Source organism: Lotus japonicus, chromosome 1, assembly GCF_012489685.1.
Source record: "Lotus japonicus ecotype B-129 chromosome 1, LjGifu_v1.2".
In the NCBI taxonomy this organism is placed as follows: Eukaryota; Viridiplantae; Streptophyta; class Magnoliopsida; order Fabales; family Fabaceae; genus Lotus; species Lotus japonicus.
Window position 1 is genome coordinate 105581887 of NC_080041.1, and position 19853 is coordinate 105601739.

Genomic DNA, 19853 nt, shown 5'->3' on the forward strand with positions numbered 1-19853 from the left:
AACTCATATATCAACAACTTAACATATAACATCAAATCAGACATAAAAAATCTCAACAATATAATATCAATTCAGATATCAACAACCTCAACAATATAATACCAATTCAGATATCAATAAACCAATAACTAAAATCCAACAACATAGGGTCAGGTGTTAGTTCCCTATAATGCAACTATATGCTGCTACCAAAATGGATCGATCAAAAACGTCTCGCAAGACGGGACAATCACGCGGGACCACACCCCACCTCATCGCTACTTTAGAACATCTCGCAAGATGGGACAATCACGCGGGACCACACCCCACCTCATCGCCACTGTATAACGTCTCGAAAGACGGGACAATCACGCGGGACCACACCCCACCTCATCGCCACTTAAATACCAAGCCCTATATGCCAAGTCAATCAACAACAACGCCCAAACCAATGATTTATTCGGAGTAACCACATGTTATTCCTATTATCAACGAACATAACTCAATTCAATGACAGAAACCAGTAAACGGCCGAAGCCTCTCAGAAAACGGAGACACACGTCTCAATAAGTTTACTTGGCCGAAGCCTTCAGAAAACATTTTCCCAGTTCAGCATAATAATCATAATCCAATGCCAATCAATATAAACATCTTCATCTCAAACGCAGGCAGTGCAATAAAAGCATGCAAAACTCAAAGACGCGCTAAAACTGAGTTTCCCTTACCTTAGCCAATTCCCTTCCTAAACTGCAATTCCAATCCCAACACATCTTTGCTTTCCTGTGTCGGTTCGCTTTCTTTAGCTTCGTCGTCAAGCGCTCCCGTTATTCGTACCCTTCACAAGTACACATAACGTAATTACTATTTGAGTTAACCTACTAACTCAAGGTCTAAAGCTATGACTTCAGGTAATTGAATCGAAGCGAACGTATGTTAAACCTAATCCCCATAATGGTTATAACCCATTAGGATCAATTTCAGAAATCAAGACAAGTCGTAATAATGACCACAAACAATAACACAATTTAAGATGCTTCAAAAGCTTTTGACTTACTGAAACGATTTTAAAACCAAATCATATACCCTTGCTAAAGTAGAAAAGTTCACATAACGAATACTTATTCCTCTCGTTTTCCTTAGAGTTCTCAATCTCTATTAGAATACTCATTGAGACTTTTCACAATAACACGTACGCAAAGCTTCTTGCTAAGTCAATTAACACAACATCTCACAACGACAATATCCCATCATCTTCCTCAGTTAATCTCTTTATCCTCAAGATTACTTATCAAATCACTTACAACAACTTAACGTCTCAACGTCACCCTCGCAATCGATACCTCAAGTCGAACACCATATCAGTATCAATTCTTATCAAATTCACTAACTCTTATAAAGAAATCCATAAACCATAGTTAACTTCCAAGACAAACAACTCTTCTTATCTAATGATCACGTACTTATTCAAGACTCATAAGCTCCTTCAAAACGATCGAATCATTTCTCTTAATCTTAAACTCGTGATATCTCGTTAGACACAAAACCCTAGTCTCTTCGAAAATCCACTTTGGTTCTACAAAAATTCCAAACTTATAGATAAGTCCTCAATCTCTAGGAAACGAGTTCTAGTCCTCAATTAATCCCTTAAATACATCTAAGTCCTCGAACTTCCAAAGTTTCAAATCTAGACCTTCTAAAATCAAGTATTTACAATAAAGCTCATAAACTTCTTGGAATTCAAGATTCAATCCTAAGTCATCTTCCAACATCAAGATTTCCATCACAACTTAATCCATTCTAATTAATACCTTTCGAAGTCTAATTCCTCACTCGGAAATTCAAACTTAATTGTTCTATCTCTATCCAATCATGTTATTCCTAAGCATCCATTAACAGCGAGGTAATATTCGAACTCTTATTCTATAACACTCAAAAACTCATTCGACTTTCAAAACTTTTCGCAATCGCTTTTTAACGAATAAATGTGCGTAAAGACTCGAACGTTCTTGATTTTCATAAATGAGTAAACAACATACGTAAGTAAGTTTCGAAAGATGTTTTCCTACTCCAAACATTGTAATATAATTTTAAAATGAAAGGTTTTCTCAAACTTTTCCATAAACAACGCTTTTCGCTTGAAATAAGTGATTTTGTCAAAACGAACATCAACTGTACAACGACTTTATACTATCCATCATTATTCAATACTTCACCAAACATGAGATTATATTATGAGTTTAATGGATATGCACTGACAGTGTAAAATAGTTTTACACAGACATCCAATTGAATTCTGCCAAATCAGAAAATATCTTATTCTTTTAATTAAAATTAAAGTCAAATGTAATTATCTCTCATATGTGGCATTCTTTGATTGGATGACTGTGTAAAACTATTTTACACTGTCAGTGCATATCCATTAAACTCTTATATTATTAAAACAACATGATAAGTTATATGTTGTCTCACCAAACGTTGTATAATATCAAAATTTTATCAGCCCTTATATTATCAGGCCTTATACTATCAGCCTTTATACAATCTGCCCTTATACAATACTATGTACCAAACGAGCCCTAAATAAAACCTTACTTAGTAATTTTAATAATATATACAAGAGTTGGTAATTACATGCATAAGGCTTCGGGTTCGAGTTTGAGTTTGGGTGCGGTTTAATCAATCTCACACCCGAACCCAAACATGTTTTAAAATTCGGGTGAAACCCAAACCCAAAGAAATCGGGTTTCACCTGAAACTTCAGGTTGTGTTCGGGTCGGGCCCGCGGTGTGAGTTTTCCTGCTATCTCTAACTGTGATTGGTGGCTCAAGAGAGTGTGAGAGGAAAAATTTAAGATAGTGGGTGAATGAACAAGAGAGGGTGACAACTGCTCCTCTTAATGGTGCCAGTCTTTCCCCCTTTTAAAGTGTGCTCTTAGGTTCAGAATAAGTCCTTCTTGTTTGGGCTTTGGGTGATACTTTTTTGTGTGGGAGGGATTAGGCCCTTTTTTTTTCTTTTGTGTGTGCGCCTTTTTTTATTTTTTTTATTTTAGTCGACAATGTCCAATATCTCAATTTTTTTTTAAAAACATCTCAACATCAACTTAACATAAATAATTAAGCACAATAAAAATTAGATTAAATAGAACCTTAAATTCAATGAGATAATTATCTTTTGTATTTTTTAGATTTTTATTTTATTTTGTGTCTTTTAAGATCTTTTGCTTTTTATGAATTTTTAAGTAAATAATCACTAAAAAAACTAAGCAAAATTTGGGTGTTTACCGCGGCTAGCTAATAATACCAATAGTTATGTATTTTTTCTCCTCTTATACTAAACCTTTTTATGTTTCTTGTAGATCCTGTTGGATGGTCATTTTCATTGCTTGGTGAGCAAGTTCGTATTACTTCTTTTATGTAGGTTTTGATTCGAGGACGAATCCTCTCGATGATGAGAGGAATGATGTAAGCTTGCTTTCGAAAGAAAGACATTAGATGATATCTCTCATTGAGAGTTTATTGGAGTTTTTCCTGGACTTGAGTTCAACCTTTGCTTTTGTAGTATTTTTCTACTTTTTTTTTGTCGCAACTATCTTTTGTACTTTGTGCTTGGAATAAGTTGGGCTTTTATAATGGGTTTTAGGACTTGTGTTTGGCCCACATAGGATTATATGGATTAGGTTTTCACCTTAAAGTCCAATAGGTATAAGTTGATAGATAATTGATTATAAGTGAATGATAGGTCCTAAAGTAAAGGTGATTTTAAAGTGAACTTTCTATAAGGTGATGAATTCCAAACATGTTTATCATCTTCTTTTACTTATTTAGCTAACTTAAAGCTTATCCAAAAAAAAAATTGATGAACTTGAAGATAACATCATAACACAGGTTTTAAAGTAAGAGACAAAAAAGTTAGTTAAACATGAAGTCCTTGCTCCTAACAAAAAATCTATCAGATTCCTAACAATGGTAATATGGTATCCACAAACCCTCCCAAAATAAAGTTGTAATACAATTTCCAATAGCAATTGTATTTTCTATTCAATAACGAGAGTTGTTATTCGGACTCCCCACATTAATTTGAACCCCCTTTTAAAGTGCAAAAACACTTAAATGCGATTTTCAAAGTGCGACCATAACGTATTTAGAGGTGCGCCCATAACACACTTTTAAAGTGTAAACGAAATTTAAAAATGGAAGTACGAATAGATGTCGGGGATCCGAATAACCATTACCTTCAATAACACACACTTGGGAGAGTCAATACTCTTCAAGGAGGGGAAGAATTTTGAGAGTAGTAGGGTTGAACTTATACTTCGCCCCAAAAGACTCTTCATTGGTTTTGATGTTCCATGATAGCTTAGCTAGATAATTAAATTAAATTAATGGAATAAAAAAATAATCAAGATTCAAGATCTACAACACCGATTTACACGTGGCGCACAGATCCATTCAATTACTTGTACGGAATCTACTTGAACTTCTCATCAATCTCCATCCTACGGTTGACAACGTTACGAAGGTGCATCGCATTTGCGCCCCACCGCACCGGAATATTCCCCACCTCCCTTTTCCTGCGCACATCGCTACTTCCACTGTAACCGCAATGGCGGCTGAGCCCGAGACGCACCCACCGCCGCTGGAACCTCCAATCACCTCCGTCCCAGAAACTGCGCCGGAAACATCGGCGGCACCGGAAACCACAGCGCAGCCAAGCCCCGCCGCCGCCGGCCCTCCTCGGAAGCGGCAACGCCGTCCGAGCGTCCGTTTGGGTGAGATCGGCGATCAACGTGCTACCGGACACGGCAATGACTCCCACCACACGCGCCGCCCGACCATACCGCCATGGAGCTGGCGAATCCCGAGGGAGCCTTCACGAGCCGCATCCAAGGCCCGCTCCGCAACGAACCCCGTGAACGGCGGTGAAGAATTTGGAAACAGCAACAGCCGAAGGGGCAAAGCGAAGCGAGGATCAACGACGAAGCGGTTGAGGTCCGAATTTGCTTCTAGAACAATCGACGAGAATTTCGACGACGATCACGCGAGCCCGGTGCATTCGGTTGAGGAGAACGGACTCGATTGTTGGAACGTGGATCGGAGCGAGGATCATAGGGTTAGGGTTTCGGATGGCGTTGAATCGGAATCGAGGGAGCGGAGGAAGAACGAGGGAGTGAGGTCTTGGTTGTTTGAGTTAGGGTTGAGTAGGTATGCTCCTATGTTTGAGATTCATGAGGTGGATGATGAGCTTCTTCCAATGTTGACCTTGGAGGATCTCAAGGATATGGGTATAAATGCTGTTGGTTCCAGAAGGAAAATGTACACTGCAATTCAGAAGCTTCAGAAAGGGTTCCCATGAATCTATGTTATGTATGTATGTATGTATGTACAATGTATGTATGTATGTATATGTGTTGTGTAGTACTAGTTACTAGTTAGTTTTCTTCAGTTTCCTTGTTCTGTGGCTTGAAACTTGTGGATAGAAAAATGCATGCATGTATAAGAGTTTTGTTTTTTTTATCCTCTAGTGACTTGGTGCGTGTTTTGGAAATCGTTCTACAATTGATTCCAAAGCCGAAGTCAATTCTGAGGAGAAGCTTCCGTGAGTGGCTTCTGTGTTTCAGAATTGATTATGAGGAATCAGAAACTGATGCAAACATATGCTATTAACAATAGTGAATTTTGATCATTAAGCATGGAAGAGTGATGGTTAAGCAATGATGCACAAGTTAATTCTGCAACTCTTTTATGTTTTTTCTCTATTTTTGTAATTCTGGAAATCTTTCATGTTTATTGTGGACAAGTTAATGCTCATGAAGCTTCTGGTTAAGCTGAAGAGTGATGTGTTTCATTGAGACAATTTTATGGAATCATGATTTGAGAAATGTCTAGTGTTATTATACTACTTTAATGCTGTTACTTTCCAGTTTCCACTGAATGTTTGTTAAAAAAATGGCTCTTACTTTTCCTCTGCTTGCCTTTTAACTTATGAGCATTGAGTGTCTTGGAGCCAAACATACTGAATTGCCCGTTGACTAAACTGGCTTTTTATGGATCATGTAGAATGAGATCTCATTTCGGATATCATATCAGCCATTTTTTGATCTCATAGACTCCTGTTTTACGGGCTGATAGAATTCTGTTTCTGTATTCTGATTAACCTTTCAGATGCTTGATCTGTACTCTAATTACTTTGGCACTGCAATGGGAATATTCTCTCTTTCTTCTGGAATAATGAACAGATAATTAGAGTCAGATATAAAGCTGTGCTTACAGTTTATACTGAGTGATAAAATTTCCAAGTCTTGTAGACACTCAATATGCTAATATTCTGCATTCAAAGTGACCACAACAGTCTTAAAATATGCGGTAGCGGAGAAGGCATCTTGTCTTCTCACTGTACTCACATGTTTATAAAATTGAAGTGCTGGATGGAATATGATCCCTATATTACTTATGGTTCATCTTTCAGCAGTTTGATCCTTAGTTTGTAACTTTGCCACTAATATATGGGGATAGTACTGAGAATATTTTTTCTCATTTCCTAATATGTTGTTGTAAATCTTGGTTATGCTTTTATTTTGTTTATCCTAGGTTTCTGATTGAGACATATGAGTAGGACCATCTGTTAATGAAGGCAAAATGGTTGCTTTCACTTGAAGTCCTCTTGATTGATGTTCTGTCCTGCTGACCGGCTTAGTTTGTTTTTGAAATAAACAATGAATAGGAAACTATGAATATATAGTTCAATTGACTGCCCCATTTGTCTGAGCTGCAAAGTGAGATTTCATATGGAAAAATTCTTTTCTAGGTCTAATCTACCTCACCAGGAATACACTAAACCAGTGCCACTGCCACAATGCCACTCCAGGTGCTTCATTGCTTCAATCAAATGTGGATAAAGGAGAAGTCCTAGTGCATGTTTAGAAATTCTTGCAAAATTAATTATGAGAATATGCTCCTTGAGAGTGGCCTCTAGATGTTAGAATTGATTATTAGAAAAAAAAAGCTGATCTAAACATACTATAAGTAAGACCAGTTGGACTACCAGCTTTTAGTGATTAGATTTTAACATGATTCTTATATGATTTTGTATCTTAGGGCACAATTGAGAGACTTGACTTCCTGTATTAGTCTTGCATGTGGCTGACATGTTAATGAATTGAAATAAAATGAGGTTTTCTTTCGACCTCACAGCTACTTTTTCTAAACAAGAAATTTTCCTGTTTTCTGTTATGTCTGTCTTCTTTTTGGGTCAAACATATGTATCTTTGTCTAGACATTATTTTTTGTTCTATATGGTGCCATCATTCCCAGCCCACTGGGCCAGATAAATAGTGACAAGTTGAAGTGATTGTTCTTGTGGGCTTGGACATTTTTAAGACTTTCATTCTAGTATTCAGATGAAGAGGCCAAAAACCTGAACAAAGTGGTTAGTCCTATATCTACATACATCTTCTTAAATGGATATGTCTTGACCCAAAAAAAATTGGATATCTATTTCCACCAAAAGAGAGTTCTATTTCCTTGATTGACCAAACAAAAAAAGAGAGTTATATATCTGATTGAATAGTAGGTTCTTTGTTTTTTGTTGGTCTCTTTTCAGTCATGGTGTGGTAGGGATATTGACTGAATCATGAAAGAGACCAACGAAAGAACAAATAACATATGAATCAGATCTCACTTCCCTTCTTATAGCACAAGGTGTTTTCATGGGTTTGATAGGGAAGTTGGCATGTGGTCATTTGAACTATTCAGCTATTGTGTTTATATATGAGGGGCTACTTCGGTGCTACAAAGCTCCTGATATGAGCGAGGTCCAGTGAGGAGCCGGAGCCGGACCCACTCTATGGATCTAATGTAGGTCATCTTGCCTTGTTATTTTTTAAGAGGCCGATTCTGTAGCTCGAACATACGACCGCAAAATCACATGTGGCAACAACTTTATTATTGTGCCGAGGCTTGCCCCCTTACTTTGTTGATATATAATAGAATATTTTTGTTGTACTGAATCTTTTGATGTTTTAGGGCCACTGAATTAAAAAAAGAGAGAGGTTATGTTCCCGGTTCTTGGCTCAGGTGAGTAGCTCCTTTCTTTTTCAGATTGCTGTAGGTCCTGTTGATTGTATTATGCAATGTTGTTTGTCTTGAAACTGTTTTAGCCTTATTTATAGAGAACCTCTTATACTCTCATTCCTTTACTTGACTTGCCAAAGAGAAAAACATATGATGTGCTTAAAATATTGTGATGCACAATAGCTTAAGAATAAACAATATAAAATGTACCAAAAAAAAGAATAAACAATATAAAAATGATAAGAAAAAGAAATCAAAAGGGGAAAATGGGTTAGTGTATCAAATTAGATAATGTGCTTGGTAATACATTTGATGGCAATTCCTCACCCACCCTGCCCAGATTGGGAATGCAATTTTGGCAATTCCCCACCCCTAAACCCAAATGGAATAAACACTTTTGGGGTAATGTGATTCTCAGTGACCTTCATATAAATTAAAGAAAAAAATAAACAGGGGAACAAAATCAAAATAAATTAAAATCAAAACCCATTAGAATAGAAAAATGGGAAAGGTAAAAAGAAAGAAAAAATGAGTTTAATTAAGTAAGCTAGCAAGGATACAGCAGAGACGAACACACTTAGCATGATTGGTTCTGTGGTGGAAGCCTCATAATCACATTTGGAAAGAAGCTACAAAATGTAATTTCTGAAGTTATCGTGCTTTAGATTATGTGTCCACTGTCAATTCAAACATGCTGTTAGTTTACTTGAGGCCTTCAATTCACTTTGTTTTATGCAGTGGCTCTACCATAATGGAGCACCATTACATGATCTGTGGTTGATGAATCTGAAAGCAAAGGCCTTGTGGTGTCCCTCTGAGTCCAAATGTTATCCCTCACATGCTGCAACGTCAAGAAAGGTAAAAGTTGCTGCCCTCTGCATGTTATCTCTATCTGCAATAGTAATTCATTCATTACAGATTTATTCCTCATGATCATCATCTTGCACATAATAAAAAGGTATATAATGTGAAATAAAAAGATGACAATTGATTGAAACCATTGATCAATAAAAAAAGTAATAGAATTATAATGCAAGAGGCAAGTCCATCCATGTTATAATCAGCCATGATTAAACTCATTATATATTTGATGACCTTACATTTATCAAGTACGTGATTATAAGAAAGGATAGTTATGTTATCCACCTTTTCATCTTTTCTATTTCATTGTTTTGATTTATTCTGACAATCATTATGTTTACTTTTCATCTTTTCTCAATATTTTTTAAGATTTTTTATTTTAATCCTAATTTAGTACTTTTCTCACCCTATGTTAGAAATACACTCCCACCTGATATATTTGATATACATACTATAGTAAATAACTTGCATAAACAATCAATAAAAGTAATTTTTTTCCAATGCAATAGATAAAGAATATTTGGAAAAAATTGACTATCTAATATTTCCTTCATAACAATGCGTTGGTCTAGTAGTTAGTGATAAGCTAAACACCTTGTAAGGATGATAACACAAGTTTGAACCATGAGAAAACCATTTGTTAGAAGGAATATACAACTATTTCTCAAAGAGTAGCGACATCCGTTTAAATCCTAATTTTTTTTTCCTTCATAAACATGGGGAATAAGAAAACAGTATCATTCTTCTTTTTTTTGTTGCCAAAATATGATATCAGGATGAATTCATGCTTTGTCATTAGCTTACGTCTTGGGCCTACTTACCCATGCCATGCATATAAGATCTTTGTAACTTCTACTTTACGCATAAAGATTGATCCACATACATCTCCACTTCCATATATTTCATTTTCATGTTTGAGAAAATTAAAGCAATGTCGAGATTCCTAAATCCCTAAGCATGCACGCACATAAAAATTTGGGTCAATCGTGGAAATGCCCACCCAACCCACGATATTAAAAACTGCCCTCTCTTTAATCATTATGGGGACCCAGGACCCATTTAGACTTTGCTCCTAAGCCATAATCATCATGCCTTAGACTTCAGGCTTTTCTATTCTATATGTGCCCCAATACAATTAATATATTTGACATGATAGGATATCATATAGTAATATGGTAATGGTACTCCTATCATAATTTGTACTATTCTTCTATTACAATAATTTAAAATTCTAGTTAATTATAAGAAATATCATAATTCATGAGGTTTTTTTCAAGTATTTATAACAATTTTGTTTGACGGGAAACATTCACATCATGACAAGACTAGCTTGTTCAGTGAATTTATTTTATTCACAAGATTCGAATGTCATTGTGTAGTAATGCTTATTAGGTAAACTCATGAACTTGATAACACTATTTTAGTGGGTAAATAGTATTATTAAAAATTCATATAAAAAAGTGAGCATAGTTATCACTTATTAACCTCGTGAGTAAGGTTAGACAATCACATTTTATATATTATTACCAAACAGATAAATATATAAAAAAAGCTATAGGCAAAATTATAAACACCATAACGTACGTTACTACATTATAATATGATACAATGGTAGATCCATGATGCACGGCGAAGAATAGGCTAAGGTTCAATCTGGAAAATTATTATAGAATATAATTTGGTGTATTCTTTTCTTCCTTTCCTCCTTAGAAAGGACCTAATAACGCGTTTATATTACTAAATTTTCATGCACGCCTCTATTACTTTGCACAATCCGAACTCTAGTTGCATGCGAGCTTCAACAATATTACAAACCAATTACTAAAAATTAATATGTAAATGTAAGTGGCATAGTTTTTCATATATCATCCAATGATCCACTTTTGTTTTTCTTTCAAAAATTGTTGCGGTCTTTCCTTACATGTGTTTTTTTGAGTTTCCAACTTGTGCTATCATTTTCACAATAATTTATCTTATCTATCACTTGATCAAGACAAAAGACCTTTGTTGTATCCAAATAAGTTTTTTTTTATGGTGCATATATATATGCAATATATATGTGTATGTGTGTGAATCAGATTAAGTTTTTGTTCTCATTAGAAATTTGTATCTAATTACACTGTGGTTGGTGGAGGATGCTGTCCGTGCATAATGGCGTTCTTTCTTTTTTTTCTTCCATTCATTAGGGCGCAGCACTTAAAAGTTTAATGGTGCATATTTCTAATCTAAGCCAAATATTCCATAAAGAGAGAGAGGAAATGGGGAGGGCCTACGTTTGCTGTGGAGATGTCAAGCGAAAGCGTGACGAAAGGAGGGTAAAGAGAGAAATCATGCAGTTTTTTTTTTCTTTTCAATTTTCCGATGCATCCTTTCACCTGATATGTGAGAGATTAATTTCCCTTCTGATGTAGTGTAAATATCAAAGTAGGAATATTTTTCAACCGTGTTTTTTAATACATATAAATCTAGTGATGGAACTCAGGATTAACTACATGCTTAAGAGACATAAGTCTTTTCCACTCGCACCAACACATTGTTGGTAGAAGGCATGCAGATAGGTAATGAGTGGCGAGAATAAGAGGGTCCACGTGTGATTTTGGAAGCCCTAGGATATGATGTTTGGGGTAAAATAATCTTGCAACCTTTTTGTATGAATAGAACGAGTAGTGCTGTCAACTAAGTAGGCCAGGATAAAGATATATCAAGCTCATGAACATGTGTTTTTATATCTTAAAGTCAATGCACTCTTTATAATTAAGAAAAGCGATAAGGAAAGGAAAAGAAAAATAAAAGTATACACACCTTCCACCATGAAATATATCTTTTTGCTTTCTCACACTCATTATTTCATAGACTAATTAACTATTGTTCATGTTCATTGCAAATAACCAAACAATTTGACCTTTTCCTTTTTTGTACCCATATGCATAGTGATATATATATATATATATAATTTTTTTTCTCTATTGTTAATGTATGTTTCTGATAATCAGCAAAAGATACTTGTTTTACTTAAAATATGGTTATGCTTGATTCATGGAAATGGAATATGCTACCTAATTATGTAGATTTTTAAGACGAAAGAGGCTTAGAGTTATGTATTTTATTCACAACTAACCTCAATATTAAGCCACTATGGTTAAGTTAATGGTGAGGGGTTAAGCTACATTGCATGAGGTCATGAATTCAAACCTCATTGCCACTATTGTAGAAAAATGTTACCTAAAATATCTTATTGTTGATGAGTCATATGCAATTCTATGATTAACCATGTTAAGAATTAATTCACGCATAAAAATATTTAGCACTTATTATGTGCTAAACTTAATCTTTTTGGTTTACAGTTGATAAAGCCACGTCCCCGAGAATTAGCTCAAGTGGTAAGAGTTAGGGGAGATAAGCGTTGGACGGAATGAAAGGTGAAGACTCTAGGGTTCGAACCCTGAAAACATTAGTAACAACTAACATTTATTTATAAAAAAACGGTTGATAAAGCCACCGAGCTACTTAACCATTTTACACACTAAAAGTTTCGTGAATTTACCATCAAACCAAATGACCTCACACATACAAAGTATATATATTACATAGTGTACACGCATCTCCCTATAGAATATGTTGGAACCTTTATCATACCATTTCATAAAACTAATCATTGAGTGATTAATTCCAAATCTAATCCAAGTGTCAACGTTGAGTTTTTACCTTCCGGGCGGCATGGGAATTGAACTACATCCTATAACCAGCTAGCCATATTCATATTTTAAGGGCAATAGTGAGATGTGCATGGCAATAGAAAACCAATGCTCTGAGGTTGACTTTAATATCATCAAGGCAAAATGCAATCGAACCATGCAGCTAAAGGGGAATGTTCACACCCTAATTAGCTTAAACTATTTTAAGATGTTATCAGAATGATGTTTATTGCACAACCAATAAATGAGTCACCCGTTGATATTAAATCCTACAAATTAAACTTCACGCCTTAGATGTCTAGGCATGAACGTAAGTGTTTGTATTAAAGATTACATATTGACTAAAAATATGATTAAAATAGTTACTACAGAAAGTAGACCATGAAAATAACTTTTAGGGTAGATTTGAGCCTAACATAAATTTTAACAACAAATTAGTCATATATACACATATATCAAGTACCATGTATAAAAAATACGACGTACGTGGAGTTTATAGATCAAATTGTAGTTCTTTTTTCTTTTATAAAGAATAATGCATATATTTCATTATCATTGCGTAGGTGCATATGTGAACTCATCTCATACATTAAGATGATAAAATTAAATTTCTGTCTTATTCTCATCTTCGAAGCATGAGTTGGGAGGGTAGTTAAGCAAATACTAAATAATTAAATCAAGCATATACGAGTATATCTAAATAAAAACATGCACAACGAGAAGGGTTGACCCCAAAATGCAACATGCATGAAACTGACAAACAAAATAGAATGTCGATTGTATGTTATATTAATATTTAGACACTGTTTGGTGATATATATGCAAGCCATGAACGTATATAAGACTTAGCGTAGAGAACAACAAATTCTATAAACAACTGGATTTCAATGACAGTTGTGATATGATGCGTGTTGGGTACACACTATATTCTTCTGTTTTTTCCTCACTTTAGCCAATAATAGTTTAGAAAAATCATTAACCTATTTTCAAGCGTTTACCTTGGATTATGTATTTTTCTTTATGGAAAACCCTTCTGTTGATAGCAAATATATCCGAACGAAATAGGTAGTTAAGAGGACTTTAACCATGAATGAATCTTTTAAAAGAAATGGCTATTCTAGTGAAAGTAAGCATAAAAAGGTTTGGGCAATTTTAGAGTCACCATGTTAATTATAAACTAGTCTAAATAAATCATATAATTGTTTTAGTTCAAGTGGAATTTGCGTTTTAAGAAATCATAAGAGAGAAGTGCTAGGCTCGCTATTTCTCGAAGGCTATGGGTAGATCGTGGACTTATAAAGTTGAAGTGGTTTTATCTATCGTGGGTCAGTTAAAAATTAAACTACGATGATTCAGTTTTATTCATAATGTTATATATTTAAATATTTAATGATTCATATTCAATCAAAATATACAATTGTAATGACTAAAATGCTCTTTCCTATACTCCACCACCAAAACTCTCTCTCCACCCCCCACCAACCAGTGTCACCGATGTTGCTTCCATCCGCTAGTGCCGTCTCGACCATCACCTTTATCGAAGCAGCCACCTCCACCAGCCAGTGCCATTGTTGCTGCCTCCATCCGCTAGCGCCGTCTCGACCACCACCTTTATTCGAGCAACCACCTCCTCTTGAACCCCAACCAACCCTCCTCTTAGATTTTCAACAAATCAATCCAATTTCTCAACAAATCAACATAGCATCGCACTAATTGTTCAATCGCAAATTAATTTTTCAGCAATAAATTAACTCAGCATCACCGATTTCTCAGAGTAGTGGAATTGAGAAAGAATTTGTCATTACTATTCAAAAAGAAAGACGAAGACCATGCAATGGCGATTAAGCGGTGGAGCTAAAAAATTTCACGGAAGACAACCTCCAAATGAATGCCCAGAGTCTCCTTACCCCACACACCCCCTTGTTTGTTCAAAACAAAGCTTCAAAATTGAAAAAAGATCGAACATTTTCCTGTGCAAGTCACCATCGGCGGTGACAAATCCAACAAAGAAGGAAGAGGTGGAGGCTCTTGGTGGTGGTAGGTTTACCGGAAGGGGAAGGGGATCCCTATCCCAAAGTTGATCATGCCCTAAACTTAATTTATGTAAGAAGCAAAGAGAAAGGGAGAAGTAAGAGTGTGTGACACATATCTAGGAATGGAGAAGGAATCCTGCGAGAGAGATGATGAGAATCAGAGAAAGACATAAAAGGTTAATGGTTTCGGGCTTGGAGCACGGCAGCAATGGCTGTGATATGGACAATGACTGTTGGACTTTGCTAGACAGAGATTAAAAAGTCTCCTAAACTTTTCGCATTGTTCCTACTCCTAACCAGTCCTCATTTCAATATTGAAAATCATTTCCTTCACCAGTCTTCGCACATAATCCTTCCTGGAACAACCTTCTTGATATCTCCCAAAGCGCATCTTGTGGTTCTTTGTCCCTGTACTTTGCAATCAAAATCTTACACCATAAGGTTTACCTTTCCTTTAACATCCTCCATTTCCACTTTCTAAGTAGAGCATATTGAATCTCCATTAATCTTTAACCTCCAACCTACCACCTCCATCAATTTGCACACCTTTTCCCACCTTCCCACGCAATTTTATTTTCGTCGTCCAAACCACCTCCCAGGAAATTCTTCATAATACTTCTACTCTTCTTAATAATCTCTATAGGAATTTTAAAAAAGAGAGAAAATAGAGGACGGTGAGAACATTTTTAATGAGGCACAACCTTCCCTCAAACAATAGAGACTTTTGCCTCCATTCAGGTTGCTAGCTTTCGATGCAACTTCAATGGGATTCCAAAATGAAAGACTTCTCCGATTTCCCACACACAGATGTCAATGGTATATAAATGGAAGCTTCATTGTTCTACAATGCAACAAACCTGAAAATATTCTATTCCACAAAAATGCCCACAATTCAACTCCAAAAGAAATTGACCTTCAAGCTAGACACCAATTTGAAGCAACTAAGAATGCATTTCAAAAGCACCGCATTTTGAAGAGATACCTTCCCCTAGTATCATCAGTGAATTGTAACACCTATACATGAACTGTGGTTTTAGCTCGCACTTTAGATGCATCAAACCTATTGAAGATATTGCTTGCTTGAGCAAGCCATTTATTCCTCTTGCAGCCACAAGGAAGAGGAAAGATGTCAACGAATCTCCTTGCCTTATAGAACTACCATTAACTAACACTGATATCGTCGATGACTCCAAACAGTTACGTATAGATCCAACAAATCCATTTCTCACTAAACTCCATTCTACTAAGTATATAGAGGAGGAAACTCCACCTTGCCAAGTCATAAATTTTCTCATAATCAACTTTAAGAATTGAAGCTGGAGATTTTCTGGTCTTTGCTTCATCTACCATTGTAATTGAAAGCGATTCTTCTCTTGTGGTGAGGTGAGTAATCACCATTGGAAGTTACTTAATGAGCTAAATATGATAGATCTCATCAATGATTTAATTGAGTAGAAAAAAGTTCATGCAATCTACAAAAGTTCAACCCGGTGTATAATGTTTCCACGAGATGAAGATAAGCTAAAACGATGGCATCATCGGCCAAGTGCAAATGATAAACAGTTGGTTGAGATCTAGTAATCTTTAGGTATGATGTGCATGTTGCTTCGTTTCTTCTATGGATTCAAACCTTTTTATAGCAATAGTTGTTCGATTATGAAGTGTGCATGATAAACAGTTGTTCGATTATGAAGTGTGCATGAAGTATTGTAAAGTTCTGGGTCGCCATACAAATAATGGCACATTCTAATAATATCACCACTTAATGCATGGCCTTGTGCGCACATTTATAATCATGAGCATAGATCATAAGTATATATATCTTAAAGTACACCTAATTCCCACCCAGTTCATACAAATACAACATTAGTTCTGTACTTTAGACCGTGTGTCATTAATTTTCTACTTAGCTTAAACATGCACAATCCTAGAAAACTGTATTATAAAAGTAGAGTCTCACTGTGTGATCTTTAGATTTTTTCCTTAGAAGTTTTGAGAAGTGAAATGCAAGGGAACATGTTGAGTTAAACATTAAAGGTGCAGATCACTGAAAGGCTACTTTCATGCAAATGAGTGGTAGGACACAGAAATCATAAACTACTTGAGCATACACGGGTGATTATTATTACTATGATACACAAAACAGTGAACCTAATATCACCAATTAAGGGAAATTCCTCCAATGAAACAAACTTTTGGACAAAAAAGCTGATAAGTGTATGTTTGTACATTTTACATTAATTAATTCTAATATCATAATCAATTCTAGGGAAAAATTACTGTATCCTGGGTTTTAAAATATATTAATTCTCATAGAAAAGAAACATGTTCAAACATGCTATAGTAAGTAATTTGATATTATATACTCCTTTTGATGAATAGTTACGGTACACCTAACAAATAATAAAAATACCCCAATTCCCACCACCAAACTTCACAAGAAACAAGGGCATAGGATCTTATGTGGAAGCCACGTATTAGTTTTCTAGAGTTATGAATAGACAAACACCTTGACTCTAATCTAAACTCACCTTAACATGACTATGAAATGCAAATAAAACAGAAATATTGAAGATGACTTCCAAGAAATGTACTTCTTACCAACATGCTTTTTGTTTGTTTTGACAAATGTAAGAAACACTTATCCATTGGATATATCTATTTTAGTTCTTGTGTATCTTTCTTGTTTTTTTAGGTTTCCAATTTTGGTGTTTTTAGTACTTTTGATGAAAATATAGTTCCATTTATTTTTTGCAGTCTCCTATCTAATTCATTTTTTGGTTGAGGCCAGTGTATTCATCGTCAACAGTAGCGACTAATTTTTATACAAAGCAGTAAGCAGCTCACAACTATGTTCATTTTTGTCTCTATTCTTTTCAGTAAGATACTAATAAGGGAGGGATTAGAAAGGCACAAGACTAAAATAGTAAACATTAACACACATAATATAAAATGCTAATTAAGGAGATATTGCATGGCTGAAATTGAAGTACCTCTGATTCGCTCTCCAGTTTGAGTTTGCTAACCAAATACTTCAACAGCAACCGAACTGTCATCCTTCCATCTCTGAGTTGTTTTTGTGAAGTCAAAACAAGAAATGATGAGTTTTGTATCAAATCATCAAAAAAGGATACACGAGATTTAAATAATGAACGACATTGATTACACACTGACAAAGAAAAAATGTCCCAAATAAAGAAGAAGAAGCTAAAGCTAGAGCAAGAATAATTGAAGAATAAGAGAGGAAGAATCACTCACTTGATCCTAAGGTAGTTTTTAGGTATTTGTGGCAGGAATGGTTCTTTCGATCTGCATTGCACATAAAAGGCAAGGGATGAATTTCATAAAGAAAAAGTAATTAAATAATACACATATTATTTTGTTTAAAAGAAATTTAAAGTGACAAAGATCCAATGCTATATATTTGCTATGATTTGTGATGGATTTACAATCCAAAACATGTTAATATCAGAAAATACACTTTGTAGCTTATCCCTATAAGTGATTATGAGATTCTCAACCGCGGAACCAAACTTCGTGTATGCTATATAATTTGAAAAGCAATGAAATGTATATTTGCATTTGGCTTACTGGTTTTGTGAGGCTTGTAGCATGAACCAAATTCCAGAATGAGGTCTCTTAGGAGGATCAACAACTCGAACGGTGATGTCGGAACTCGGTCCAGCCACGTCTAATTGATCAAACCCAGAAGGAGAAGGAGAAGATGAAGAAGGGAAAGGATGAATTAACGGTGATGGATAGTAAGATCCTAAAGGAGGCCTCAAAGAAGAACACGAGGAGGAAGAAGTAGAAAAAGATGGAATGAAAGATGAAGAAGAAGGCATGAGTGCCATGGAATGAGGTTGTGGTGGACCAAATGTCAAGTTCATCATTTCTTGATGAGGTTGGTGGTGACCAAAGGTTGGACCACTAGGCATGGACATGGAAATGGAAGAAGATGAAGAAGACAACAACGTTGTTGTCATTTGTTCAAAAAGCAAAGAAGAACCAAAAGCACTAGACCCTCCTAGTTGAAAACCCCTCCCGGCCGCCACCGGGAAAATGGTTGGCTGCAGTGACTCCAAACCAGTCCGGGAAAAATGGCGCTCTGTTGGTGGCAGCAAATCAAGCTCCACAAGCCCCGAACCGGTTGTTGGAGCCGCTGTTGAGCCAGCTCGGTCGCGGTGGTCGTGGTGGTGATCACGGTTGTGTTTGGTGGCTGGCACGGTCGTCTGGCTCTGATGAAAGCCTATGCTCAACTGAAGCCAGTTGCTATTGTTATTATTGTTTGCTCCTTCTCCTTCTTCCTTTGAGGTAGAACCTGCAGCTTCAGCTTCAGGCTCAGGTTGGATTTGGTTTTGGTATTGGTTATGATGATGATGAGTTGTACTAGTGGTGTTGGTGCCTCTTGATGATGATTCCTCCTCAGCCATGTGCCTCACAAAAAAATCAGATCCTAATAAGCAATTGTAGCTTCCTTCAGTTTCAACTTGGTTCATAGCACTTGTGTTGTAAAAAACATAATTACTGATTTGTTTGCCGTTTTGAGAAGGAACCATGGTCATGTTGGGACAATAATTGGACAAACCAGAAAAAACCCAAATATGATGATGATGGTAGTGATGATGCACTGGTGGTGGTGGCTGATCTCAGCACAAGCCATGGATGATGAAAAGAGAAGAAGAGAAAAAGAGGTTTGGAATCTGAGGTTTATATGAGGGGTTTGGCATCATCATCATGATCAAGCAGGAGGAGAGTCAATAATAGTAACATGGCAGCCATATAGATTATAAGGATTGTGTTTGGTGGTTTGATGCTTCCTTTTAATTATCAGAAGCAACAGTACAATTCTAGCAAATCTCACTTTCCATTAATTCTCTTTGTTTGGAAGCTTGTGGGGATAGAACTATTTGCAGAAGCTAGGAGAGAGAAAGAGGAGGGGATGGTGGTCTCTCTGTCAGTTGAATAAATAATATGTATTGTATAATTTTTTATATGTACATGTATTTCAGTATGTCTATTCTGGTTTATGTTACCTATATTCTTTCATAAGTTTCTTCAACTTGAAACTACAAACATGTTATTAAAAAATGGCTTTACTTACTCATTTTATTAAATTCCTCAACTTGATATTTTTCATGTCAAAATTTGTTCATTATTGATAGAATGGTGTAATTAATTAAATAGCTAAAGTTTGCATGTTAATTATTTTTTAA

At 35.7% G+C, this 19853-nt stretch overlaps 2 protein-coding genes across 2 annotated transcripts; one reads left to right on the forward strand and one right to left on the reverse strand.

Annotated features, from left to right (window-relative positions):
* The first annotated feature begins 4289 nt into the window (after nucleotides 1-4289).
* Nucleotides 4290-5499, forward strand: LOC130728768 (uncharacterized). Its single transcript, XM_057580334.1, has one exon. The coding sequence runs from the start codon at nucleotides 4582-4584 to the stop codon at nucleotides 5329-5331; it is 750 nt and encodes a 249-aa protein (XP_057436317.1). The 5' UTR covers nucleotides 4290-4581; the 3' UTR covers nucleotides 5332-5499.
* Nucleotides 5500-8560: 3061 nt separating this feature from the next.
* Nucleotides 8561-19583, reverse strand: LOC130728769 (protein LAX PANICLE 2). The gene is made up of 4 exons (XM_057580335.1): nucleotides 18229-19583; nucleotides 17896-17946; nucleotides 17631-17703; nucleotides 8561-8940 (listed from the first exon to the last, which is right to left on the reverse strand). The coding sequence occupies exons 1-4, from the start codon at nucleotides 19200-19202 to the stop codon at nucleotides 8779-8781; spliced, it is 1260 nt and encodes a 419-aa protein (XP_057436318.1). The 5' UTR covers nucleotides 19203-19583; the 3' UTR covers nucleotides 8561-8778.
* Between the last annotated feature and the right edge of the window lie 270 nt (nucleotides 19584-19853).

Bases quoted from the DNA above. Each gene is read 5' to 3' on its own strand.
- LOC130728769 (XM_057580335.1), bottom strand. From the start codon at position 19,202: ATGACCATGGTTCCTTCTCAAAACGGCAAACAAATCAGTAATTATGTT. The intron at 17,704-17,895 runs GTGAGTGATTCT...AAAACAACTCAG, and splicing joins AAAAACTACCTTAGGATCAA to AGATGGAAGGATGACAGTTC. The intron at 8,941-17,630 runs GTACTTCAATTT...TTACTATTGCAG, and splicing joins AACTGGAGAGCGAATCAGAG to ATAGAGATAACATGCAGAGG.
- LOC130728768 (XM_057580334.1), top strand. From the start codon at position 4,582: ATGGCGGCTGAGCCCGAGACGCACCCACCGCCGCTGGAACCTCCAATC.